Source organism: Bufo bufo, chromosome 1 (assembly GCF_905171765.1).
Source record: "Bufo bufo chromosome 1, aBufBuf1.1, whole genome shotgun sequence".
Lineage (NCBI taxonomy): Eukaryota > Metazoa > Chordata > Amphibia > Anura > Bufonidae > Bufo > Bufo bufo.
In genome coordinates this window covers 438,454,968-438,482,836 of record NC_053389.1, presented here as the reverse complement: position 1 = coordinate 438,482,836, position 27,869 = coordinate 438,454,968, and the positions used below count along the sequence as shown (strand labels likewise).

At 43.9% G+C, this 27,869-nt stretch overlaps 1 protein-coding gene across 1 annotated transcript; it reads left to right on the top strand.

Annotated features, from left to right (window-relative positions):
• Positions 1-278: 278 nt before the first annotated feature.
• On the top strand, positions 279-27,836 carry DEPDC4 (DEP domain containing 4). Its single transcript, XM_040415700.1, has 9 exons — positions 279-399; positions 2,080-2,473; positions 4,774-4,922; positions 5,027-5,207; positions 6,270-6,496; positions 7,444-7,586; positions 9,732-9,857; positions 23,226-23,304; positions 27,304-27,836. Exons 1-9 carry the CDS (start codon positions 330-332, stop codon positions 27,480-27,482), a joined length of 1,548 nt encoding a protein of 515 aa, XP_040271634.1. The 5' UTR covers positions 279-329; the 3' UTR covers positions 27,483-27,836.
• Positions 27,837-27,869: the final 33 nt, after the last annotated feature.

Below are 27,869 nucleotides of genomic sequence, written 5' to 3'. Positions count from 1 at the left end.
TCGCTTTTGCCCCTCCCTGCCGGTTTACGTGCCGCTAGGTAGTCGTATAGCTGCACTTATTGAAGCGTTTTTTATTTTCACAAAAAAAAACAATTCATATAATAATTTGTGAGACTCGTAATAAACACTAGTACACTAAAAAGTACAAAGCGTGACAGCTCGGAGGCTAGAACCAGCTTACGTTATTCTAGCCAGAATGAAAGATGGCTGCTGCGGGGCCGCTTACGTCGAGATGACGTAACCCCCTCGGCCACGCCCCACAGAGCGCTCCGCTTGGACGGTCGGCGTCATGTGATGCCAGCCGGCGGCAGGTGACCTCAGCAGGTGGGATGGCGGCAGATTTGACTCCCAGGTTTCGGAGGATCCGCAGTGTGGGAGATCTCAGAGCTCGTAGGAGAGGTAACAAAGCGACGCCATAGATGGAGCCATATGCGTTAGATTAAAGAAAGAAGACGTTTCAAAAACCAGTTTTAATTGGATTTGAATGCTTGTCATAGGATAATAGTGTCCTGGTACTGGAAGCCAGCGATCACACAAGACCCCTCAAGCAGCAGCAGTGCCCAGCTACAATGGCACCATCTGTAGTTGTCCAACCCCTAACTCAAAATGTGTTTACAATAAAGAGAAAGGTAGCTACTGGCCTCTTCCAAAAAGATCTGGTAGTCCTGCCCCCTTTGGACTAGAAGTATGAGGTCTGTGGTCATGTAGAACGCTGCAGCCATTCACCGGTCTCAGTGGGGACATGTCCTCAGAAGCATGTGACCACAGACCGGATGTCACACTTCTGGTCCACTGGAAGAAGCGGAGCCAGGAGCTGGGACAGTAAGTCAGTGCCTTTTTTCCTTTCGTTTTGGGGTCAGACAACCTCTTAAACCCTGGATATTGATAATGTCCTCAGGATAGGTCATCAGCATCAGTTAAGCAGGGGTCCGACACCTGGTATATCCTTCAATCAGTTGATCAAAGGGGGTGCTGGATTTTGGAGCCCCCACTGATCTGATTATATCGACCTATCCTGAGGATAGCTCATCAAAATCTAAGGTGCTGGAAACCATAAGCTGAAGTCCACTGCGTAGTGTCCAGTGTAATACAGCGCAGGCCCTATTCATTTGAATGCAGTACCCTGGCACAGCCACTGCACCTTGTGCTTCCCGTTCTGTCCACTCTATAGTTGCCGGCAGCCGCCCCGAAACAGTTCATTGGTGTCTGTTATGAATCGGCACAATCTGATATTGATGACCTATCCCGAGCATCGGCCATCAATATCTAAGTAGCAAAAACCTTGTTATTTTTTTTGAGTCTCACTAGGAGAGGTCACAATGCGATTGATGCATTATAGCCTATCACTGTTATGCAGACGGGCTGCTTATTAAAGGGATTATGTTGTCGTTAGTGTAAAAAATGAAAATCAGACAATGTCAACACTAGAACCAGCCCTGTAGAGGTACATGGACCCAGAAATCTCACCATTCTTTGCTTCAATTACTATGCTGGCAGGCTGGCAGCTCAGGGGGCATGTTCTGTGACTCTGGGCATCTAACACGATGCAGCTGGTGGCAGTTGAAGGATGGAACTAAGCATGTGCGACCACCTTAGTGATGTTACTGAGGTGGACAGAAAAATAAGGAAAAGAACAGACAGCAGGTGGCGCTATACAGATACATTTTATTGAATTGCTCAGTGGCTATAATACATTTTTAATTACATGTAATTACAAAAGTATTCTGATCCAGGTGCTGGTTTGAAAACGGTAGAATTTTTTTTTTTTTTGTAGGACAATTTTTTTAAGCTGTACCTGTGATATATTTTGATAGGCAAACAGTCTTGCCCAGGGCTTCCATGGCTGCACATCAGCACACTGTGATTGGCTTGACTGGGGCGCCCCTTCGTCTGTCTGACTGCCTAGGTCAGGGCTGGGCAAACTGTGGCTCTCCAGCTGTTGTAAAACTACAAATCCCATCATGCCCTGCTGAAGGCTGATAGCTGCAGGCAGACAGGGCAGACTGACTGGGATGACGTTTTATAGAATTTTTCGTTGCTGTGATAATTCTTGCTTGTCTTATTATCTTGATATTGTAGGCTACAAAGGGCCCTTCCGGGCAACACACTTGTGGAACAGTATTATCCAGACACTGAAAACCCAAGTAGAAGTGAAGAACAGACGGCAACACTTACGAACATACCCCGGCTGCTTCACAGGCTCGGATGCCGTGGACGTTGTCCTTTGCCATCTGATGCAGAATATGTATTTAAGCAGCTATGATATTTCACGTACTAAAGGGGTGCAGCTGTGCCAGGCCCTCATGGACCACAAAGTCTTCGACCCTGTTGGCTCAAAGCTTTTTAAGACTGAAGCTGAACTTGTCTTTGAGGATAGTAATAGCCATTTCTATAGGTTTTTAGAATCTAGCCGAGGTCCTCCTGAATGTTCCCCAAGTGAGCAGAGCTTTGGTAAAGAGAAGAGGCGCTCAAGGTTAGCATTTGTTTCTTATTTCTCTTCATATTTTCCATTAGCAGAACAGGAGCGTGGCCTGAGATGCAACCATTTTGGCACATAATACTGGTGCAAAGTAAGCCAGTAGGTGAACTGAAGCTGGCCAAATATATTTTATGGCTGTTGGGCGAACGATTGTTCAGCCCACAGCTATCTCTCTCTCCCGGCTTCTCCATACACACATGGCTTGGCTTAACATGTGTAGGCTGTGGGGAGAGTGGATAAAGCCGCTGCCAGACACTTCTGGTGGTGGCTTATTTCTCGGGAGAACAAAAGGACTGGGTGAAAATATTCATTCATTTCACCTGATCCTTGGTGATGATTCAACATCACCTGTTGGGGAAGAGTCAGGAGCTCCTCCATACACGTTAGTGTGTTGGCTGAAACTGCTGTTCTCAGTGAGTTTGGCCTACAAAAGTATAATGGGGGAGATTTATCAAACCGGTATAAAGTAGAACTGGCTTAGTTGTCCATAGCAACCAATCAGATTCCACCTTTCATTTTCCAAAGGAGCTGTGAAAAATGAAAGGTGCGATCTAAGGCTACTTTCACACTAGCGTTCGGAGCGGGTCCATCTGATGTTTCATCAGACGGATCCGCTCCGATAATGCAGACGTTTACATCCATTCAGAACGGATCCGTCTGCATTATTACTTAGAAAATTTTCTAAGTGTGAAAGTAGCCTGAGCGGATCCGTTCAGACTTTACATTGAAAGTCAATGGGGGACGGATCCGTTTAAAGATTGAGCCATATGGTGTCATCTTCAAACGGATCCGTCCCCATTGACTTACATTGTAAGTCTGGACGGATCCGCTCGCCTCCGCACGGCCAGGCGGACACCCGAACGCTGCAAGCGCGGAGCAGAGGCTGAACGCTGGCAGACGGATGCATTCTCAGTGGATCCGCCTCCACTGAGAATGCATTAGGGCTGGACGGATGCGTTCAGGGCCGCTCGTGAGCCCCTTCAAACGGAGCTCACGAGCAGACACCTGAACGCAGGTGTGTGAAAGTAGCCTAAGCCAGTTCTACTTTACACCAGTTTGATAAATCTCCCCCAATGTGCATGGCCAGCTTTAGACTAGATGGTCTAAAGATGCACTAAGTTTATCACACAGCACCAGTCTCTATGATCTTTAGACTGCCTGTCTAAAGGTGACCATACACATTAGTCTAACGTTGATCAAAATGGATGATTTTAACCAAAACGATTGTTCATCAGGTGAAATTTAACAACAAACGATCATTTTAGCATTATCGTCTGAAAAGTTGGCACCGGTTTTGAAATTTCCATCCCGTAGTCAGACTAATTAACTTTTGTCGAAGAGAAGATTATTTGTGGACAAGACAATATTCTTTAGAACAGGCATCCTCAAACTGCGGCCCTCCAGCTGTTGCAAAACTACAACTCCCAGCATGCACAAACAGCTTACAGGTATCAGCCTGCAGCAGGGCATTGTGGGAGTTGTAGTTTTACAACAGCTGGAGGGCCGCAGTTTGAGGATGCCTGCTTTAGAAGAACATTCCCAAAATTTCGGCCATCATGCAGTTTCATTGAACATGTATGGCCAGCCAATATGGACTAAAATGTGTATGACTGTCTGTGAAATGAACCTTCACCAGATGTTTGTTCCTTCAATTGCTGATCCCCCCCCAACTTCCATCTAATGTGTGTGGCCACCTTTAGTTTACAATGTCTGAATATTAGAATTAGTAACTCTGACCCATCCACGTATGTAACTGCAATATATTGGTCCTAGCAGTTGTCCTAAAACAGTGATGCTTAGGTCATTATGGAGACCAAGAGGAATGTTACTCTTCTATCTGCTCCATTTTAGCATAGGAGTAAATGCTGTTTTCGGCAGCCATAAAGCGTCTATATTATCTTACTTATGTTTTCTTAGGGTTAGGGCCACCTTATACGACCTGATGCTGTGCCAGTAACGGGCAACCATCAAGTCAATCGGGTCTCTTGTTTAAAGGGCCTATCGCATGGCCCAATGCAAAATGAATAGGGGAAAATGATTGTTATTGCAATTATTCGTTTCCCATTCAGCCATATTGTCAGAAGCAGATCCTTGTTCCCATGGGGCGTTGTGCTGGCTACAAATGATTTTAGGTGCCGTATGAAAGTTGCAATCTCCTGACAAACACACACAGGTTTTTGCTCATTTGGCGGGTTGTTCAGATACATGGACGTTCATTCCCAATTTTGTGGACTGCATAGCTCAGAGTGCTCGATGCATTGTAGTCACATGCTTTTTAAATGTCCCCATTGTAGGACTGGCCACGTTGTAACAATCTGTAATCCATCAGCTCTGGACACTGCAAATGAGAAGTTAAGCCACCTACTTCACTGTATCTGTGACTTTCCTACTGCACATCTCAGCCAAGACCCTAGTAAGCCGTCCAGCTCCCTCTCTCCTAAAGGTAAGGATACTTCTGCATTGTGATGTGTAGATTTCCTCTTCACATACAAATAATCTTGAATGTAGATATTCCACTACAGAACCCTCTTGTCTCTGTTGTTCTAGATGTGGAGAATGTGTGGAAACAGCAGGTGATGGTTCGGCTTCTTCAGCTAGTTCACATTCCTGTCTTGGAGGGTATCCTGGACTCCCCACTTAAGGCAGATTACAAGAAACCTTTTGCTGATTTCATTGTTTCTAACACCTTTCTGGACAGAGAAATTCTACAAACTCTAAACCTGCCCAAGTAAGTATTTTAGAACATCCAATTGTATTTGTAAAGGGATATTCCAGGATTTTAATATTGAAGGTCCAACACCCTGCACTCCTGCCAATTGGCTGTTTCCGACCAGTGTGCGCCATACCTGCACAGCTCCGTCCACTGTGTAGCTCCAGAGCTACTCTGAAACAGCTGGTCAATGGAGACACACACTATCTGATATTGATGGTCTGTCCTGGGGATAGGTCAGCAATATTAAAAATCCTTTAACCCCTTAAGGACACTGCTAATTTCCTCATTGCTGCATTTCGAGAGATCTTATACATTTTCGCATAACTGGAGCGCATGTTTTTGCATTTAGTTTTCACAGCATTCACCATGAGGTCTAAATAATATGTTAGTTTTAGTCTTATAATGAATCTTATTTCACAATAACAAAATGTTTATTTACTTTTTTTTAATTTTTACTATTTTTTCACAGTAAAGCATTTTTAAAAATGTTGTTTTTATGCTGCCAAATACTGAGAGCCATAACTTTTTTTTTTTTTCTTTACCCTCAACAGATCTTTACAAATTTTTATTTTTTTAATTTTTAATTTTTTTCCCCCTTTGCGGGAAGAAAAGATGTTCTGCAGAGCCATTGTCTTTTGTTCCAGGAGGAGACTGACCTCATTGGCACTTGCAAAGCGCAGTTCTCAGTGGGAAGTGCTCCCAGAGATCAACTGCGCATGCGGCGAAAAAGTCTCAACAGCGCAAGTGTGAGATTTTAAGGCTAGGCATCCAAACAGTGAGGATGCCTGGCCCTGTTAATAGGTGTCAGGGAGGAGGAAATGCTCCGAGGGGATAGGCCAGCCCCTGGTGCTCTGACCACCTACCGTAACTTGTATAAGAATAAAAGTAAAAATGTTGCTTCAACCATACATCGGATTGCAGCAATAGAGGGTTCATTTAATTCACCATGATCAACCCTACCGGGCAATATACTTGGTTTTATAGATCATGGTGACAGATGCTCTTTAAGTAGAATACAAGGTGCTATCCTGACTACAGAACAGGAAGAGTATTTAGCATTGTGGTTTTTATTTTCAGGTTGGATGGCTGGCTGGCTGCTGCAGTTGAGTGTCTGGAGTATTTTCCTGATGAACAGATTGTGATGCTGAGCCAGCAGTTATCGCAGACTCTTGGAAATGGTGAAAATCTGGACTTGTGCAAGAAGATGCTTTTTGACGTTATTACTAAATATTACTCCCAGGAAAGAAATCCATTTTTGGATTGTAGGATGGTTCATATTCTTTTGGGAATTGTTGAACTTCTAGGTGAGAACCACAGATCTTTTGTTTTAGGGGCATGGACTGTTTCCTTTTCACTACTCCCACTTTTAGGAAAGTCCACATCCAAGTTCCTGATAAACATAGATCAGCCATCGCTGGGTTCACACCTGAGCGCTTTACAGCGCGTTCCTACGCGCTGTAAAACGCTCAACAGGCAAGAACCAATGCTTCCCTATGGGCATGGTTCTCACCTGAGCGTTTTACAGCGCGTACGAACGCGCTGTAAAACGCCATACGCCCCAAGAAGTACAGGAGCTTCTTTGGGGCGTATGGTCGCGCGTTCCCGTACATAGACTTCCGGGAACGCGCGACTATGGGCGTTGCTTGTTGCCGGAGCCGCGTCTGTAAACGCGCGATACAATCGCGCACACAGAGCGCTCCTTAGGTACGCTCAGGTCTGAATCCAGCCTCGATGGATGATGACAGTGTTCTTTTCATTGGCATGTGTTGTAGAAAAATATCTTTAAGAAGTACTCCAACCAAACACTCCAAATGTAATGTGAACTGAGCCTTAGATGATTTCATCAGACATACCAGGGTTCTTCAGCAATGTAAATTGATGAGTCTTGGTAATGATGGCTGCACAAACGCACACAGAAATAGGGCAAACTTTCACAGCCAATCAACCTACCAGTTGGATGAAACCTAAGAATCCAGAGGAAGCCCACTGTACAGTTTCCTTCTTTGGACAATGTCCACCTGTATAATCTTGACTTTTTTCCTACTTGGTTACATAAGGGGTTTATTTTGAGCTTATATGTTTTGCAGTTGTGTATCTCCCCTTGTGATAATATCTAATTATCATAATCTTAACCAGCGGAATTGCCTTTAAAGTGCCATCATTTAATTACCTGCCATTTTATCTATTGCAACTGCCATCAGTTGTTTATTTTATTTTATATTTGCTAATGAAGTGGGGGTTTTTGTTACAGAAAATGAAAAGCAAAGCCAAGCTCTGGAAGCTGTCCAGCTTCTTCTAAGATTGCTCTTGCCACAAGCAAGAGAGGAGTTCCGTCGCTTAATCACTTTCATGGCAGCAGCCTCTCAAACTGATGCCTACCGTCTGCAGAAGCAGGTATGGAGAACATTTTGGCCTCAATAGCTCCTGTCAATGATAAATGTAGATACCCTCAGCCTTTTGCTATGTTTTGGCTCCTAGGAGAACCGTAAAGATAGAGGTTGTCTTCCAGATCCAAAGTAGGGCATTTGTGCATTCTAATGATCGGCTGGGATCTCTAAACTTCCTCCAGTCAAAACATCTGGCATGTGCTTATAACATAAGTTTACAGACAGGTACAGCCTAAAAAAATAAAGAAAATAGTTTGCTAGAATACAGTACACATTGTGAACCACTCATAGCACAGTGTATCTAATACAGCATATTTCATTTTCCAGAAAATGATTACCGAGAAAGCCATTATGTAGAGAACTACAAAGAAAAAATGTGGGTGATTGAGTCAGCACAACCCTGTATGCAGGTGCACATCGCTATGGCGAAATACATATACAAATGCAATAGCACTCTGCAACCAGCACTCTGCCCTGCCTCTATGCTGGATGAGGCATTGGTGTACATTTTGGCCAAAGCGTAATAAGCCACTCACCACGTCAAGGTCGCCTCTATGGAGTGGTCCCTAACACTAGTTCCTACCTGTTTATGGGCCATGACAGCCACACAAAGTCCAGGGAATGCAGGTCAGCATGCACGCCAAGCACACTCTGCTTTTAAACCCGTCCGGTGCCATTACAGCTTTCATCGGATCCACGGATCCAAGTACCAACATGCATGCTGAGCCCACTATATGCATGTTGGTACTTGCATTCCTGTATCCGATGACAGCTGTCACGGCACCGGACGGGGTTAAAAGCAGTGTGTGCTTGGCGTGCATGCTGCACCTGCATTCCCTGGACTTTGTGTGGCTGTCATGGCCCATAAACAGGTAGGAACTAGTGTTAGGGACCACTCCATAGAGGCGACCTTGACGTGGTGAGTGGCTTATTACGCTTTGGCCAAAATGTACACCAATGCCTCATCCAGCATAGAGGCAGGGCAGAGTGCTGGTTGCAGAGTGCTATTGCATTTGTATTTTGCGTTTGTATATGTATTTCGCCATAGCGATGTGCACCTGCATACAGGGTTGTGCCGACTGAATCACCCATGTTTTTTCTTTGTAGTATATATTGGAGGCCTGGCGATCTCCATGCAGTCATGCACACCTGACCAGTCAATCTGTCCTGGAGGCTGGTTTTAAAGTCAGTATAAAACGGAGTCTGCTTATATAGCACCTACCAGTAGCCATTTGGCTCCAGGAGAAGTATATAGTGGGCTCAGCATGCATGTTGGTACTTGCATCCCTGGATCAGATGAAAGCTGTAATGGCACCGGACGGGGTTAAAAGCAGAGTGTGCTTGGCCTGCATGCTGCACCTGCATTCCCTGGACTTTGTGTGGCTGTCATGGCCCACAAACAGGTAGGAACTAGTGTTAGGGACCACTCCATAGAGGCGACTTTGATGTGGTGAGTGGCTTATTACGCTTTGGCCAAAATGTACACCAATGCCTCATCCAGCATAGAGGCAGGGCAGAATGCTGGTTGCAGAGTGCTATTGCATTTGTATTTTGATTATGTAGAGAAGTAAAAGAAAGTCATCTCCTTACCAGGTTACTGGTCTGCTCATGACTACCGTCGCTAAGAGCCTGAACAGATAGCCATGTGAAGGAGAGCAAAGATCTCCATTATGGCATGGACTAGCCATAAACATCACATAAATGTAGGCCCAACCGTGTAATGTGTATGTGGTGTCTTGATTCTTCCCTGACGGCAGGGAAGGGAGAGTTTAGGCATGTTAGATTTCTACAAGCTCAAACCTTTTCCTCAAGAGATGAGCTGCTGCCAGACCCCTCTGGTAGGGACTTACTCCCCAATTTCTTATTCTTCACTCCCTTTATTTCTTATTTAATTTTTTTTTTATAGAGCTTTCTTATTCTGCAGCACTGTACTGTAACACACAACATCTAATTTCCAAGTTAACTATATGTTTATTTTTGGAGTGAGGAAACTGGAATACCCCAAGATAATCTATGCAAGCAGGGATAACGTACAAACTCCAATCCGTTATTGCTCTTGGTAGAATTTGAATCCACGACCCCAGCACTGCAGATGTACGGCCCTTTATAAAGTATGGATGTGACCATAATGATACTTATGTTTTTCTTCCAGTCTGATAACAAACCGATGGTGGTGAAAACATTCACAAAAGTCATTGTTCACAACCCCACAGTATCAAGAGGACAAAGTGAACAATTTACTGCTTTTCTATTGGATTATTCAAGTGACCTCTTCAAGGTAAATCCGAATTTTCCATTTCATCACCATGACGGCCACACAGGAGGTTGACCCATGACCTCTGTAGGGGCAGGAACAGAGAAGAGTTTAAATTGCCCCCTCCCACCTCCATTCCCCAGTGTTCCTGTCCCTACTGAGGCCAGGGGCAGAGAAGAGTCTCCCTGCGTGTCAGGAAAATGACGAGGGAACTATCCCTTTGCTTTTTTACTTTTACTTTATTAGGATGCCCGAGGACGGTCTCCTACCTTAGCTCCAGCGGGAGCTCCCCAGCCCACCGGTGGCAGAGTGCTTATGCTGGGCTGGGAGTATCGGGAGGACTCATTCCGGTTCATCCGGAGCCTGCTCCCGGGCCGCATGATTCCTCCTCTCCCCCGGTGGGGCGGACAGTGCAGCATCCGGCGTGCGTGCACGCCGACGTTGATCATTAATGACGTCCCTTCCGGGTCCCGGTCGTGTGACCAACCCGGAAGTCCTCATGGACGGGATGGAGCGGTATAAGAAGCGGGCAAGCCACGGCAGACGCTGATCTGAGGTCTGAGTAAGTACCAGTTATTCCACTGGCACCCCCAGCATGTCGGGTCCTGGACTCACAAAAACAAAAAAACCTTTCTCCCTCCGGTCAAGATCCAGGCTCTCAAACAGAAGGTAAAAAGATTCCAACTCAAGAGTATGTTCTATAAGAGAGGCGATGAGCCTCTTGGGCCTTCTAACTTCCTGCATCCCCTCAGTAGAACGGGCTCAGGCACATTACCGTGTCATGCAGAGCTGGATTCTAAATCGATGGAACAAAAAATTAAGATATTTAGACCAGGTTGCGGATCCCAAGCTCCGTGAAAATATCCCTATCCTGGTGGACAGTGGAGAAAAACTTGTCCAGGGGAGTCCCATGGAGCAGATCCCCATCTGTCACAATCCTCACAGACGCCAGCAACTCAGGTTGGGGGGCAAAGGTCGAGGACCGATACTACCAGGGCTTCTGGGGGAAAGAAATGTCCAATCAATCTTCCAATTTCAGGGAACTGTACGCTGTTTGGAAGAGCCTGAATGCAGCCAGGGAGCTTCTAGAGAACCGCCATGTAAAGATCCTATCGGACAACATGACAACTGTCTCATACCTCAGACACCAGGGAGGTACACGCTCAAAAAGACTAAGTGCATTGCTGAAGAAATATTCTCCTGGGCAGAGAAAGAAGTGAGATCCATCTCGGCAGTCCACTTGAAAGGCTCTCTGAACCAGGAAGCAGACTTCCTCAGCAGACAAAAAATAGACCACTCAGAGTGGTCATTGAAACAAGAAGTGTTCGAGACGATAACCAGGAGATGAGGCCTCCCCACGATAGACCTATTCGCCTCAAAAGAAAATTTCAAAACTAAGAACATTCTGCTCGCTGAACCCAAGAGACCACCCCTGGAGAATCGATGCTCTATCACTGACTTGGAATTGGGGCTTGGCATACGCCTTTCCCCCTCTCCCCCTGATTCCGAGAATAATTCACAAAATCATGGAAGGGAGGACGACTGTTATACTGATCACACCTTTCTGGCCAAAAAAGAGCTGGTTCCCCCTACTCCGGAAACTAGCAATAGAGGAACCCTGGAAGTTACCACCCATCCGGGACCTTCTTCACCAAGGTCCCATCCTTCACTCTCACCCAGAGTTTTCAAGCTCACAGCCTGGATCCTGAGGTCGCCATACTGAAACACCAAGGTCTTTCTGACAGAGTCATTTCTACAATGAAATACTGTCGGAAAAAAGTGACATCAGCAATATACCTTAAAATATGGAAAAGGTTTTGCTCATGGTCTGGAGAAACAGAACCAAACCTCAGGGAACCTAACATTCAGAAAATCCTTGACTTCCTACAGAACGGCCTGGAGATGGGGCTTACTCCCTCTACATTGAAGGTGCAAATCTCTGCACTTAGTACCTTCTTTGACACCAGTCTAGCTGATCATAGGTGGATTAAGCGGTTTATCAGAGCAGCAATCGGGCTGAGGCCCTCTCTAAGATCCCGTACTCCTACCTGGGACTTAAACCTAGTCCTTAACACACTTATGCATCCTCCCTTTGAACCCCTGGAAGACTGCACAATAAAAATACTCTCTTTAAAGACTGCATTTCTCATAGCCATTACGTCAGCCAGGCGTAAGAGAACCTTATCTCACGACAAAATCATCTTAAAACTAGATCCGGGATTTATGCCCAAGGTAGTCTCCAACTACCACAGAAGTCAGGAAATCATCCTCCCATCCTTTTGCGACAATCCAAGAAACCAGTGGGAGAGTTACTTCCATACTCTTGATGTCAGACGCACTGTACTGAGATACCTGGAAGCCACAAAAGACTTTAGAAGATCTGACAGTCTTCTTATCCAGTTTGCAGGAAAGAATAGGGGCTCGAAGGTCTCTAGGTCATCCATTGCCCGATGGATTAAAGATGCCATCTTTCTCTCCTACAAGCTTCAGAACCTGGATCCACCCATGAAGGTTCGGGCCCATTCTACTAGAGCAGTCTCCACCACCTTTACAGAATGAGCAGGAGCTTCGCTAGATGACATATGCAGGGCGGCCACCTGGTCTAGCATACACACTTTCGTCAGACATTACCGCTTAGACTTATCCGGATCCTATGGACGCAAGGTCCTTCAAGCAGTTGCCCCCCCCCTAAAATGTATAATTTTATAATTCTCCTGTGTGGCCGTCATGGTGATGAAATGGAAAACCGGAATTAGACTTACCGGTAATTTTGTTTCCATGAAATCACCATGACGGCCCGTATTTCTCCCCCCCCCCCTTTTTTATTTTTTTTTGGTATGAAGTAATACCTTGTGTCTCCCCTTCGGGGTATGATGTAATACCTTGAATATATTTCTACTTAGGATTCTGGCACTCAGTAATCTTTGAAACACTGGGGAATGGAGGTGGGAGGGGGCAATTTAATCTCTTCTCTGTTCCTGCCCCTACGGAGGTCATGGGTCAACCTCCTGTGTGACCGTCATGGTGATTTCATAGAAACAAAATTACCGGTAAGTCTAATTCCGTTTTTTTGGAGTTTAGAATTGTGTTTTTTAAGCCCCTTTTAGATAAATGTTTACAAACCCATCCGTGTTCCTGCTACAGATGAGATTTAAAAAGGACCGCCCTTTGGATTGAGTCTGTGTGGCACATTTTTAATTTGATTGAATAAGTTTTGCTAGAAAAATGCTTTGATTTTTTTTTTTGCCTGTGTGAACCAATGGTTTGTGCAGAAAATCACCAATGTGAAGATACCCATTCAAATGTTCAGTCCTTGTGCTATCCATTCTAAACTCCAGACCGCACCTAGACTGAACAGTCACATGTGAACACGGCATTACACTTTATTTCAGGGCTCTCCTACTAAAGCACCATCAGTCTTTACCTCTCAAAAGCATATGTATGTAACGGTACGTCCTGATTGCATGTTAGTTATGTCCGAAATAACACCCCACACTGTGACATAAGAAAGTCACGGACAGAGGAGACACTGGAGAAGCTGGCAAGAGACCTATCGGACTGGCCCCATACCAGCCATCACTCTGACTGGTTAGTCTGTAATTTAAAAATTTTGCATAGCCTCTGAGTTAATCATAGTAACATACAGTTGCAAGAAAAAGTATGTGAACCCTTTGGAATGATATGGATTTCTGCACAAATTGGTCATAAAATGTGATCTGATCTACATCTAAGTCACAACAATAGACAATAACAGTCTGCTTAAACTAATAACACACACAGAATTAAATGTTACCATGTTTTTATTGAACACACCATGTAAACATTCACAGTGCAGGTGGAAAAAGTATGTGAACCCCTAGACTAATGACCTCTCCAAGAGCTAATTGGAGTGAGGTGTCAGCCAACTGGAGTCCAATCAATGAGATGAGATTGGAGGTGTTGGTTACAGCTGCCCTGCCCTATTAAAAACACACACCAGTTCTGGGTTTGCTTTTCACAAGAAGCATTGCCTGATGTGAATGATGCCTTGCACAAAAGAGCTCTCAGAAGACCTACGATTAAGAATTATTGACTTGCATAAAGCTGGAAAGGGTTATAAAAGTATCTCCAAAAGCTTTGCTGTTCATCAGTCCACTGTAAGACAAATTGTCTATAAATGGAGAAAGTTCAGCACTGCTGCTACTCTCCCTAGGAGTGGCTGTCCTGTAAAGACTGCAAGAGCACAGCGCAGACTGCTCAATGAGGTGAAGAAGAATCCTAGAGTGTCAGCTAAAGACTTACAAAAGTCTCTGGCATATGCTAACATCCCTGTTAGCAAATCTACAATACGTAAAACACTAAACAAGAATGGATTTCATGGGAGGATACCACAGAGGAAGCCACTGCTGTCCAAAAAATACATTGCTGCATGTTTACAGTTTGCACAAGAGCACCTGGATGTTCCACAGCAGTACTGGCAAAATATTCTGTGGACAGATGAAACCAAAGTTGAGTTGTTTGGAAGAAACACACAACACTATGTGTGGAGATAAAGGCACAGCACACCAACATCAAAACCTCATCCCAACTGTGAATATGGTGGTGGGGGCATCATGGTTTGGGGCTGCTTTGCTGCGTCAGGGCCTGGACGGATTGCTATCATCGAAGGAAAAATGAATTCCCAAGTTTTATCAAGACATTTTGCAGGAGAAATTAAGGCCATCTGTCCACCAGCTGAAGCTCAACAGAAGATGGGGGTTGCAACAGGACAACGACCCAAAGCATAGAAGTAAATCAACAACAGAATGGCTTAAACAGAAGAAAATACGCCTTCTGGAGTGGCCCAGTCAGAGTCCTGACCTCAACCCGATTGAGATGCTGTGGCATGACCTCAAGAAAACGATTCACACCAGACATCCCAAGAATATTGCTGAACTGAAACAGTTCTGTAAAGAGGAATGGTCAAGAATTGCTCCTGACTGTTGTGCACGTCTGATATGCAACCACAGGAAACGTTTGGTTGAAGTTATTGCTGCCAAAAGAGGTTCAACCAGTTATTAAATCCAAGGGTTCACATACTTTTTCCACCTGCACTGAATGTTTACATGGTGTGTTCAATAAAAACATGGTAACATTTTAATTCTTTGTGTTATTAGTTTCAGCAGACTGTGATTGTCTATTGTTATGACTTAGATAAAGATCAGATCACATTTTATGACCAATTTGTGCAGAAATCCATATCATTCCAAAGGGTTCACATACTTTTTCTTGCAACTGTAACCATATATTTAGAAAAAAAATTGTGGTACTACCTGGTTGGGATTAAATCGGGCTGTACTCCCGGACAAGTGGGGCTGTATACAAACAATTTGGTGGTGCTCTGTAGAGATGAGTGAAGCAACTTCAGATGCCACATCCCAAGTCGCTTCAATAAAAAATTGGTTATAATACTGTATGGAGATTCGTCTTCGTACAGTATTAGAATGTATGGGCTCCGATGAGCCGAAGTAAGTTATTCACGAAGTTGTGTTTGTTGAATAACTTCAGTAATAGATAATTTTATTACAGTGAAAAGTTTAAAGTGGTTTTTCACTGTAATCAATTACAGAAGTTATTCAACGAAGTCTCGCGCAACTTTGTGAATAACTTGCTTTGGCTCATCGGAGCCCATACATTCTAATACTGTACAGAGACTAATCTCCATACAGTATTATAACCAATTTTTTAGCAAAGCTGCTTTGGATGCAGCATCCGAAGCTCGATTCGCTCAGCATAAAGGCATATAGTCTGTGTCTCCAAGGATGGAGGAAAAAACTGCAGCACTCGCCACTGTAAAAACTTCCATTTCTTTATTGATCTATTAAAATCAGACACATGGCGATGTAAGAGAGAGGGTACAATCAATGGCAGTTTCTCAACTATGTGCTTCTACAAGCCCATAAACTCAGGATTCTTAAACTACACCCTCATCTCTGATGTCAATCATTAATTAAAGCAACACAAGTGTGAAAATGTATCACTATAGAAAAACACATAGATCGTTTTTGGCATTTAACCCCCATGCTCCCTAGAGCATTGGAATAAATAATCCAACCAGATTCAGCTTCTCTTTTGAAGCAGCAACTTATGGCAATCACCTCCTCGACGCCAAGTCTGAACACTCTCTATCCCTGCAAACCGTAATACTGCAGGGTTACTCCCATGTGCTCAATCAGGAGGGGTGAACCTTTCCGTGTCCTACGTGAATTCAAATGCTCCCTTATGTGCTCAAACACCTAATTGTAAAAGCGGCCACGTGGGCAGTTTATTATGTATACAACAAACTGGGGCCACAATTACTAAACGGTCACAACTTATGCCATACACCTCCAATGTTTAAATTGTTTGTACATAAATAAGGCTACTTTCACAATAGCGTTTTTTGCGGATCCGTCATGGATCTGAAAAAACGCTTCCGTTACCATAATACAACCGTATGCATCTGTCATGAACGGAGCTGGTTGGATTATGTCTTCTATAGCCATGACGGATCAGCCCTGAACACCATTGAAAGTCAATGGGGGACGAATCCATTTACTATTGTGTCCGAGAAAACTGATCCGTCCCCATTGACTTACATTGTGTGTCAGGACAGATCTGTTTTGCTCCGCACCACATCGCGGACAGAAAAACGCTGCTTGCAGTGTTATTCTGTCCTCGATGGGAGAGCAACCAAACGGAACGGAATGCATTTTGGTGCATTCCGTTTTATTCAGTTCAGTTTTGTCCCCATTGACAATGAATGGGGACAAAACTGAAGCATTTCTTTCGCTATTCAGATCCTATGACTGATCTCAATAGCAGAATTGAAAACGCTAATGTGAAAGTAGCCTTAAAAGGGCAGAAAGAACAATTTCCGCACCTAGAATTTCCTTTATTAATTGTAGATGAAAGCCAATCTTTATTTTTACTTTCTTCATAGCTGCCCCTCACTAAGGTGTCTCTTAAAGGGAAACGGTCACCTCCAAAAACCATCCCAAGCGCCAGCAGCGTGTTTCCGACGATAATTTTCTTCCTGAAGGCTAATGCGACTAAAGCTCAGAAAACGCTCTTTTATCCCCTGCCAGCGCGCTTCTGTGGTCATGCTTGAAGTCAAGGGGGCAGCGGCCTCCTTGTTTCAAGTCAAGATAACCACGCCCCCTTCCCTGCCCCTTCGCTGTGACTGACAGCGCTTATGCAGAGAGTTCGGCAAAGCCAGCCGAACTGCCAATCCACCGCATGTAAAGAGCTGACAGTGGGAGCGAACTCCCTCTGTCTCCCATCGGCACCCCGCAAATGCGATTGCGGGGTGCCGGTGTGTGAACGCTGGCTGGGGTCTCATGTAGGCCCCAGACCAGCCTCGAGTAATTTACAGCAGGCTGCGCCTCTCTGGAGCAGCCTGCTGGTCAATGTCAGAATAGCATTTCCATTAAAATGCCATGCACTATAGGGATATTGCACTGCATTTTAAAAGCAATCAAAATAGTCTGTTATAGTCCCCTTGTGCGACTATTAAGTGGTAAAAAAAAAGAAAAATTTTTATTTAATAAAAGAAAATCCATAAAAAAAATGCTTTCAATGAAAAAAATTGCTAATTTTTATTTTATTTCCCCCATATGTTTAGTATTGCCGCGTCCGTAACGACTCGCACTACATAAATATCACGTAAATTATCCCCTACTGTTAACGCCGTATAAAAAAATAATTACAGAATTGCTCATTTATTCTTAGTTGCCACCAAAAAAAAATTAACAAGCGATCAAAAAGCATAATTTACTCCAAAATGATACCAATGAAAAATACAAGTCGTCCCGCAAAAATCAAGCCCTTCCACAACTCCATAGAAAGAAAAATAAAAAAGTTATGGGTCTTGGGAAGCGGCAATGCATAAAAAAAAATTTCCTTTTAAAAAAAAAAAAAAAGCCTCTTTTATTGCTAAAAAGAAGTAAAACTTAAAAAAAAAAAATATGTATTTGGCCTGTCATTAGCTCCCAGAATTTTCACGAAGGTAGTGGCAGAGATAACCAGTCATCTCCATCTTCAGGGCATTCTTATTGATCCGTACTTAGACGACTTTGTAATAGCAGCAGAATCAGAAAACCTTGTTCAAAAGACCTTCACAGACCTGGGATGGATCATAAATATCAGAAAATCCAACCTCGTTCCGGCTCAGCAAAGAGTCTTTTTAGGAATTCTGACATCTTCAATCCCTGCTGTCAGATGGGCACAAAGCCACACCAGACTTCTGCAGGCCTTTCTTATGGCATCTTGGGATGGCAACAGAAACTCGCTGGATAAGTAGGTTTCCATTCCAGCATATGTAAAACGCTCCCTGGCTTGGTGGAAAATAAAAATAAATCTTCAGAGAGGTGTCTTCTAGCGTCAAGAGAATCTTCTAGTGGTGGCTACAGATGCCAGCAGTCGAGGCTGGGGAGGCCATACAGGGGACCTTATGGTTCAGGGAGTCTGGGACAATTCCATGTTAAGTGCCTCATCAAACCTAAGAGAGCTCAGAGCAGTTTACAAAGTTTTTCTAGCCCTAGACTCAAAAACCTCTCGATCATATCAAAATTCTGTCAGACAATATGACCACAGTTGCTTATTTAAACAGGCAAGGAGGTACCCGAAGCAGATCTCTGGCAGCAACATCAAGAGAGATTTTTCTTTTTGCAGAGAAACACCTATCCTTCCTAACGGCTGTGCACCTAAAAGGAAGCAGGAATATGATGGCTGACTTCCTCAGCCGTCAAACTCTAAAGGAGGGAGAATGGACTCTACATATCAACGTTTTTCTTCAGATTACTAAGAAGTGGGGTGTTCCTGTTCTGGATTTATTCGGAGATCGGATAACAGGAGAGTAAAGAGGTTTTGTTCCCTGTCCCCCCTAGACGGTCCAGAGATAGTGGACACCCTATCTCGCCCTTGGCATTCAGCCTCATTCCGAAAACCCTGATGAAGAAGGCGCACAGGTCATCATGATTGCTCCCTGTTGGCCCAAAAGGAACTGGTTTCACCTCTTACTCAGACACAAGGAATATCCTGGACTCTTCCAGTGTTTCCAGCCCTTCTTCAACAAGGGGCCAGTACACCATCCGGGGGTCTCTCAGTTAAATTTGACGGCATGGATATTGAACCCAAAAAAATCTGAAGAAAAAAGGTCTCTGACCCTGTAATCTCCACCTTGCTAAAGAGTCGAAAGATCTTAACCTCCAAGATCTCACTCAGAACGTGGAAGGCCTTCCTTTTTTCTTTTCTTTCTAGTAACAGGATCCAGCAAAGTTCCTTAGTCAACATCCCTTTCATTCTGGACTTCCTGCAGGCAGGTTTAAACAAGGGGCTTAAGCTGTCCACTCTTAAGGTTCAGATCTCCACCTTTAGCAGTTTTTCTAGACCCAAATTTATCAGACCATCCTCTAATCAGGCGATTCATCAAAGCAGCAATCAGGGATTCCGCCAGATTACACTCTACCATCCCACCTTGGGACTTGAACTTAGTCCTTACGGTACTGGACTCCCCGTTTGAGCCTATTGAAGACATTTCTCCAACTCCTGACCTTAAAGACCACCTTCCTTCTGGCCATAACAATGGCAAGAAGAGTGGGTGAAATACAGGCCTTCTCTTGCTGTCCTCCTTCTCTCAGGATCCTAGACAGGGTAATTTTAAGGCATTGTCCATCCTTTACCCCGAAGGTGGTATCCAGATTTCACTGTAATCAGGAGATCGTCTTACCATCGTTCTGCCATCACCTTCGACAGATCTAGAAAAGCGCTTTCATAACCTGGATGTGAGATGTTGTGTGCTTGCCTACTTAAAGATCTGGGGAGAGGATAGAAAATCGGACCACCTCCTCCTTCAGTTTCAGGGGCCTAACAAAGGTCAGGCAGCCAGTAAAGCCACCATTGCAAGATTGATAAAGCAGACAATTTCTCTTTGTTATACTCAGAAGAATCTAGATCCTCCGAAGGGGCTCAAGGCCCATTCAACACGGGCTGTGTCGACCTCTTGGGCAAAAAATGCGGCCATCTCTATTAAACAAATCTGTAAAGCAGCTGTGTGGGTGAATCCAATGACCTTTTCAACCATTATAAATTAAATGTCATGCATAATCTGGAATTATCTTTTGGCCGCAGAATTCTTTCTGCCGTGATCCCACCCTAAGTTAAACGCCTCCGTTATTCCTCCTGTCAGTGCTGTTGGGGAGGTGCTGGGGAAAAGGGTTAATTACTCTTAACATTAATTCGATTTTCCAATAGCCTCCCCAACGGCACTGGCGTTTTTCCCTCCCTTAAGGGTCCATTTACACGTCCGTTCTTTCTTTCCTGATCTGTTCCGTTTTTTGCGGAACAGATCTGGACCCATTCATTTTTCAATGGGTCCTGAAAAAAATCGGACAGCTCAATGTCTGATTTTTTTTTTTTTTTTTTTTTTTTTTTTCCAGGAGCCATTGAAAATGAATGGGTCCAGTTCTGGTCCAGATCTGTTCCGCAAAAAACGGAACAGATCAGGAAAGAAACAACGGACGTGTGAATGTACCCTAATTATGTTTTTTTCTTCAATTTCTAATGTCATGTTCAATCTTGTATTCCAGTTGGATTAATATAATTTTGTTCTTGCATCACTACCATGTACTTTGTTATTTAATGATTAGGTAAGGGGAGGAGGCCCTTTTAAAATTTGAGCTTCCATTTTTCCTGTCCTGGAGGCGAGGAGCACCCTCCTGTCCGTTGGGGAGGCTATTGGAAAATCCAATTACCGGTAAGAGTAATTAACCCTTTTCCCATCTCCCTCCCAGAAAGAGTTAATGAAAGTTAATCAGAAAGTTGTGTACCCCAAAATGGCGCCATTAAAAACGACAACTTTTCCCACAAAAAACAAGCCCTCATACAGCTATATAGACGGAAAAACAAAAAGTTATAGCTCTTTGAATGCAACGATGAAAAAAGGAAATACAGTATGCTAGTCACTACACATGGGATGGTTGGTTAACCATGGCTAATGTTTTTTTCCCTATGGTTGCTACATTTCATTTTTCCTTTGATAATCTGGCTATTATTGTCCTCATGTGGTCTAGTTCTGTGGACCCTACTTTAGCCTCTGACTGGGTAATCCTGCTTGGAGTCCCTGCCCCAATGATTTTAGACCATCTAACTGTCCGGTTCCGTCTGGGGAAGCTACTCATGGCATCTCTGACCGCACATGCTCTGTATGACAGCTGCTTCTTTGGGCCCGGTTTGGTTCTTTTCCCTCCTGGGTCTCCATAGTTTTGTTTCCCTCTTGAGATTCCAACCTCTTCCCGTCTCCCCAGGTTCAGGTCCTGGTACCTGGGAGTTTGTTGCTCCGGTTTGCAATTTACATTCGTATTGGCTACTTCGGGGAGGGAGCTTTTCCCTCGATTTGAGAACTGTTCCTCCTTCGGCTGTTTGGAGTCCTCTTTCTTCTACTCCAATATCTCTCAGACGAGTGTGTCCCCACTTGTATTACCAGGGCCTTTGACTGGTTCCTTTTTTCCTTCATTTCACAGTGATATTTTGTTCCAGTTTTTCTGAGGCTCGATTCTCACCTCCTTTGTATGGGAAGCATGTCTTTACGTTCCCTTCTCCTGGCCATTACCTAGGACCCCCTTCTCACCCAGGGGTTGGCTGCTTTTTCTGGCAGGATGGGGTTTCCACCTTCTCATAGGGTGTTTCTCTTTTCCCTCCTGCCTTGCAGTGGAAGGAGGCTTGCTCCCTTCCCATGGTGAGTCGTTGCTAGTCTTTCTCTAAACCGTTCAGCCTCCAGTGCTTCCTTGTTTCCTCTCTACCCTGGCCTTCACATGGTGTTTGCCACGGACAGGCCACGTTTTTGGTCTGAGACAATTTAGAGGGGTTTTTTTTCTTGCCGGGTCCTCTTACTAGCCATGCTCCCTATAATCTAGCTTCTTATTTTTCCCACCTTGGTTGTTTCCCTTTGTTCCTTTTCTTGCATATGGCCTTTTTTCCCCAGGCACTTGTCCTTTGGATCCTGGTGGTCTCCCATAATTTTTTATTTATTTTTTTACTCTTCCTGGTCCTGGACCCTTTCAGCTCACTTCCTTAGTTTTCTATCTTCCATTTCATGCGATGACCTCTCCTGGTCCTGTTGGGTCATAAGGTTCTTCCGCACCTGTGCGCCTAACTTTTTGCATGAGATTTTCTTCCCACCCTCGGGGACTGCTTTGGGACATCCCATGGTGCTGTGTCCCCCAATGACACTAACGAGAAAATTTGATTTTTTTACTTACTACGTAAAATCCCTTTCTCGTTCAATTCATTGGCAGACACAGATCCCACCCTTTGTTTTAATTTCTTTCTGTCACCAGGCTGCTGTTCTTCTTTCCTTACCCGGTCCAGGACATGTTGGTTCTTTGCTATTGTTTCTCTCTCCTACTGCTATCGGTACAAACTGATTAGCCTAGTGTCTGTGGAGAGGGTACAGCCCGTCTGGGCAGAGCCAACCTTTTTAATATCTAGTGTCGCCTCCTAGTGGTAGCTGGGCGTATACCCATGGTGCTGTGTCCCCCAATGAATTGATCGAGAAAAGGATTTTACGGTAAGTACAAAAATCCAATTATTACACTCCAGAAATACATCCAGGCCCCTCTCGAACTCTTTTTTGTGAACTCGCCATCCCACCTCCTTAGGCAGAGAGTTCCATAGTCTCACTGCTCTTACAGTAAAGAATCCTCTTCTATGTTTGTGTACAAACCTTCTTTCCTCCAGACGCAGAGGATGTCCCCTCGCACCGTCCTGGGTATAATAGATGATGGGAGAGATCTCTGTACTGACCCCTGATATATTTATACATAGTTATTAGATCTCCCCTCAGTTGTCTTTTTTTCTAAACGAAATAACCCTAATGTTGATAATCTTTCAGGGTACTGTAGTTGCCCCATTACAGTTATTACTTTAGTTGCCCTCCTCTGTACCCTCTCCAGCTCTGCTATGTCTGCCTTGTTCACAGGAGCCCAGAACTGTACACAGTGTGTGTCAATAAAATGTATCTGTATAGCACAACTTGCTTCTTTTTTTTTTTTCTCCTTATTTCTTTGACCTGCTCACTGAGAAGGCCTCACATGCTCAGTTTCATCCTTCAGCTGCTCCTGAGCTGTGATAGGGAGAGCGGAGACACACCCCTGAGCTGTGATAGGGAGAGCGGAGACACGCCCCTTGAGCTGTCAGCTTGATATAAATTTAGCAGAGCAATGAATGAGGAGATCTCTGGATCCATGTGAGGTACAGGGCTGGTTCTAGCTTTGTTAGAAAGAGATTGTCATTTACTATATGATGTCTGATTTTCATTTTTTACGTTAATCCTGGGCTAATTCTTATAAGCAGATTTTTTATGACCATGAAATTGTGTGTTTTGTTATTTTGCAGACACCCATGGAGCTACTTGATCTTGTTAGTACAAAGTTAAGGAGCTTGCAGAGTGGAGGAGACCCAGATGACTTTTCAGGTATTTAAGCATTTGCTACTTGCAAAACATTTAAGGGATGAAGTTAAAGTATTCCTATCTTGGACATATCGCTAGGATATGCCCCCAACATTTGATAGGTGCAGGTCTCACCTCTGGGACCCACACCTATACTTAGAATGGAGCCTGCAAAGTGCTGGAGGGCATTCATTTTTATACTGCTGGCTTGGCTATTTCTGTAAGCCCCATAGAAGTGAATTGAGTAGTGGCCGCGCGTGCTTCCCATTCATTTCTATGGGACTTCCAAAAATAGCTGAGTATGCCAACATTATGGGATGATCAAAACGAAAGTTCTGCAGGATGTAGGAAGCGCACTACTTTTTTCAGTGGCACCAAGTCTGCATCAGATGACCCAGGTGATAATATTTTGCCTCTAGCTGAACCTCTCCTTAAGGATGTGTGTGATAAGAACCCTTAAGCGTAAAATAAATAAATGGAGCTTGGTTGACTTGCCATCCCCCTCTGCCCCTATTACTGAAGATACCATAAAACACATGCCAATTACCCATACAGCATAAAATTAGAATGTATGCTTCTTCAATAGCTTAAAAGCTGCTAACTAATGCCTAACATTGATGGTTTTGGTGCCGGAATTGATCATATTAAATGTAAAGTATCAGAATTTTCTGTGGCACATAATGACTTGGTGGATGCTAACAATTTACTGGAAGACAAGGTGAAATGGCTAAAATTTAAGGCCGCTGATGCTGAAGATCATTCTAGGCATAATAACATAAACGTACCCAAGCCAAAAGCAACACCTGATAAAGTCCTAATTGATGTTCTGGTGCGTGGTTAAATTTATTTAGTTAAAGAGAAGATTATGTTTGAGGCCTGAAGACAGGGTTCTATTGTTGCAGACCAGATGCCAGTTTGTTCCATTTATTCAGGTCCTTAGGGATCATAGGGTCATACAGAAGTGGGTGTTCCCCATGGAATTGCTGGTGACCAGGAATGGTGCTACTATGATTCATACGGTGGAAGAAGGCATAATATTTCTCAAGAAGTGCAAATCTATTGTATTTGTCATGACCTTCTCCTCTTCATGCCTCTTTGCCAAAGCAGATTTCTGAGGAATGGCTTACTGTTGTCTCTCCGGGGGATTGAAGATCAGTGATGGTCAGTTCGCAGTGTTCGCCAGCGAACACATGCGGGCTGCCATCTTGACTCACCCGTCCGGTGATGCACAGGTAAGGCCTTGCCTGTGCCGGGAGCCGGTCTGAAATCAAATGCGGTCACCGGGAGCAGGCAGTTCCGAGAGCAGCCGCCCAGGGGCCTTCCTCGGGCTGTTCTCGGAACTGCCTGCTCCCGGTGACCGCATTTGATTTCAGACCGGCTCGCGGCACAGGCACAAGTAAGGGCTTACCTGTGCATCGCCGGACAGGTGAGTCAAGATGGCAGCCCGCATGTGTTCCCTGAAATAATTGACACTGATCAAGTTGGGTTTGTGGCACTTTATTAATCTGATCTAAGATAGTGAAGCATACCCGAACATTTTCTTTGCTCCAGGCTTTGACAGTAGCAAAGAAAAAGTGTTTGAAAGAGTACAGTAGTCCTTCTTATATGGAGAAGCTTTATGAAATCCACTATATTAGTGCTGTATTCTTACTCCTCAGCTACAGTTATGGCATCTGGGTTTTGTCGGATTCCTTGGAGATCAGCAATGACGGCAGTAAAGGTTGTCCCCATAAGCTGTTAGCTTGTGTTTTGAAGGGCTCGCGTCGTTTGTGCGAGCGTTGTCTCCTCTTAATAGTGTAACTGCACGCCATCTCCCTTGTAGCAGAGGTGCAAAGTAACTACATCTGCTTGTCCCATTCAAGTGCTTGGGATGAGCAGTTGTAATTTCACTGCCTCACTGCTACAAGGGAGATGGCGTGCAGCTCAATTTTGAAGAGGAAGCAGCGTTCGCACAAATACCGCGACTCCTTCAAACAACTGATCGGCTGGGGAGCCAGGATTTGCTTCAGTCTGATATTGATGAGTTATCCTGCACCACCCCTTTAATTTTTTTTATATATTTTATTAGGAAATATTTAATTAAATAAAATAAAAACTGCCCCTTAGCAACAATCTGAGCGTTGCAAAGGAGAATTCACTCCCCTTCAGTGATCTGTTAAATGCTGAATGTGGCTTACGGTAAGGCTACTTTGGTGCGGGTCCGTCTTGTATCTGCACAGACGGATCAGCACCAATAATGCAAACGCTTGTATCTGTTCATAACGGATTCGTTTGCATTATTCATAAAAAAATAAAAGTCTAAGTCAAAAAGGATCCGTCTTGATTTACATTAAAGGTCAATGGGCGACGGATCGGTTTTCAATTTCACCATATTGTGTCAGTGAAAAACAGATCCGTCCCCATTGACTTACATTATAAGTCAAGACGGATCCGTTTGGCTCTGCATCGCCAGGCGGTCACCAAAACGCTGCAAGCTGCGTTTTAGTGACCGTCTAAAAAACGTAACAGAGACCAAACGCAGCCAAACTGATGCATTCTGAGCGGATCCGCATCCATTCAGAATGCATTGGGGCTAAACTGATTCGTTTTGGGCCGCTTGTGAGAGCCCTGAAACGGATCTTACAAACGGACCCAGAAACGACAGTGTGAAAGTAGCCTTAGATGCTAAGGCTGGCTTCCCTTTTGTTAGATCTATAAATTCCCTTTCCCAGTAGGACATAAAATGAATTTCACCCCTTATCGCTGTACCAACTAACTGTAAATAAAATACATAGTTGTGCAAGTGTCAAAAATCAATACATTTCACTGTACCTCACTAACAGAGGAATCTTGTGACCTATAACAATCCAGTGCTTCTAATCCCTTGTCTTTACATCTACAGGTGAAACTCGAAAAATTAGAATATCGTACAAAGTTCATTTATTTCAGTAATGCAACTTAAAAGGTGAAACTAACATATGAGATAGACTCATCACATGCAAAGTGAGATATTTCAAGCCTTTATTTGTTATAATTTGGATGATTATGTCTTACAGCTTATGAATCCCCAAAGTCACAATTTTGAGGTCCCCTTTGCTCAGGAGGTATGGATTAATTAGCTGACTAGAGTGTGACACTTTGAGCCTAGAATATTGAACCTTTTCACAATGTTCTAATTTTAAGTTGCATTACTGAAATAAATGAACTTTTGCACGATATTCTAATTTTTCGAGTTTCACCTGTAATTGTGTATAGCGAGGCTACATCCCATGTATCTAAAAACATATTGGTGACCTCAGAAAATCTCCTAAGCACCTCAGTCTTGTCCCCAATGTCCTTCAAATAAAATGGTGCCTGTTTTTACATATTTTTGTAAAAATAAAATGGAAGTTTTCTGTTAGCTGACTGGTCAATGAGGAGATCCCTGAAACAATGGCAAATAAGTTTCTGATCATACCAGTTATATATTAACATTAAGATATTCATACTCATAATTCATGTGTGCATAAGCGCAGAAAGTCAAAGCATTCTAATTGCGACTGTTTAAAGGGGTTCTGCAGTTCTTTTAAACTGATGAACTATCCTCTGGATAGATGATCGGCGGGGGTCCGACACCCCGGACACCTGCCGATCAGCTATTTGAGAAGGCAGCGGGCCCAGTAACATCACGACTAGTATCACTGGCCTGGGCGCTGCTAAGCTCCATTCAAGTGAACAGAGCTTAGCCCCACCCAGGCCAGTGATACTAGTCGTGATGTCACTGGGCCCGCTGCCTTCTCAAACAGCTGATCGGCAGGGGTCCGGGGTGTCGGACCCCCGCCGATCAGATGCCGATGATCTATCCAGAGGATAGATCATCAGTTTAAAAGAACTGCAGAACCCCTTTAAAGTTTGACTTTTTTACTTTTATGAGGTGTTATCTAATATACAAGTGCTTATGGAGTGATTGTGGTTTCATTTTATTCGTAACAATAGGTATATTTTAAATATAGTTAACTGTATGGATATCCTTAAAATGTCTGTCTCCATGTTTTCATGTGACAGGCTTTACATTTTGCCAACGGTTAACCATCAAAGAATATGAAGCACAGAGGTATAATTGCACAAGAAGTGAAATACAGCAGTTAATAAAGCTGGTGGACTTGAGTTCTATTCCTGAAAAGAAAAAGAAAAAATTAATGAAAGATGTCCAGAAGTATCACCCTTCAACCTTCAGCGACTAAGTATCCTCATGTGTTCTGCTTTGATCAAATGGTCTTTTGCACTATCGGCAGGTGGGAATGTGCCCACTCCTGTGGTTAGGTTTCCTCAGACTGCATAAACAGAATGTGGATGTGATGTATTCAGAAGTGTTTGCCATGTTTCTGATAGGCATCTAATGCAGGATTCTTCTGGATTATTGCAATACATGATCAATACCTTTTCCTGTAGGCACTTCCCCAGTCATTACTATTATTTTCAGATTTCAATGCATTCCTGTGTCCTGCTTGCACCAGAACTAGATTGGAAATTGTATTGATTAGAACATATTAAGCTCTTTAGTACAGACTGACCAAATGTTTTTATCTATTTGAATAGCAAGAACTGTGTTCTGATTTGGGGAAATTTTT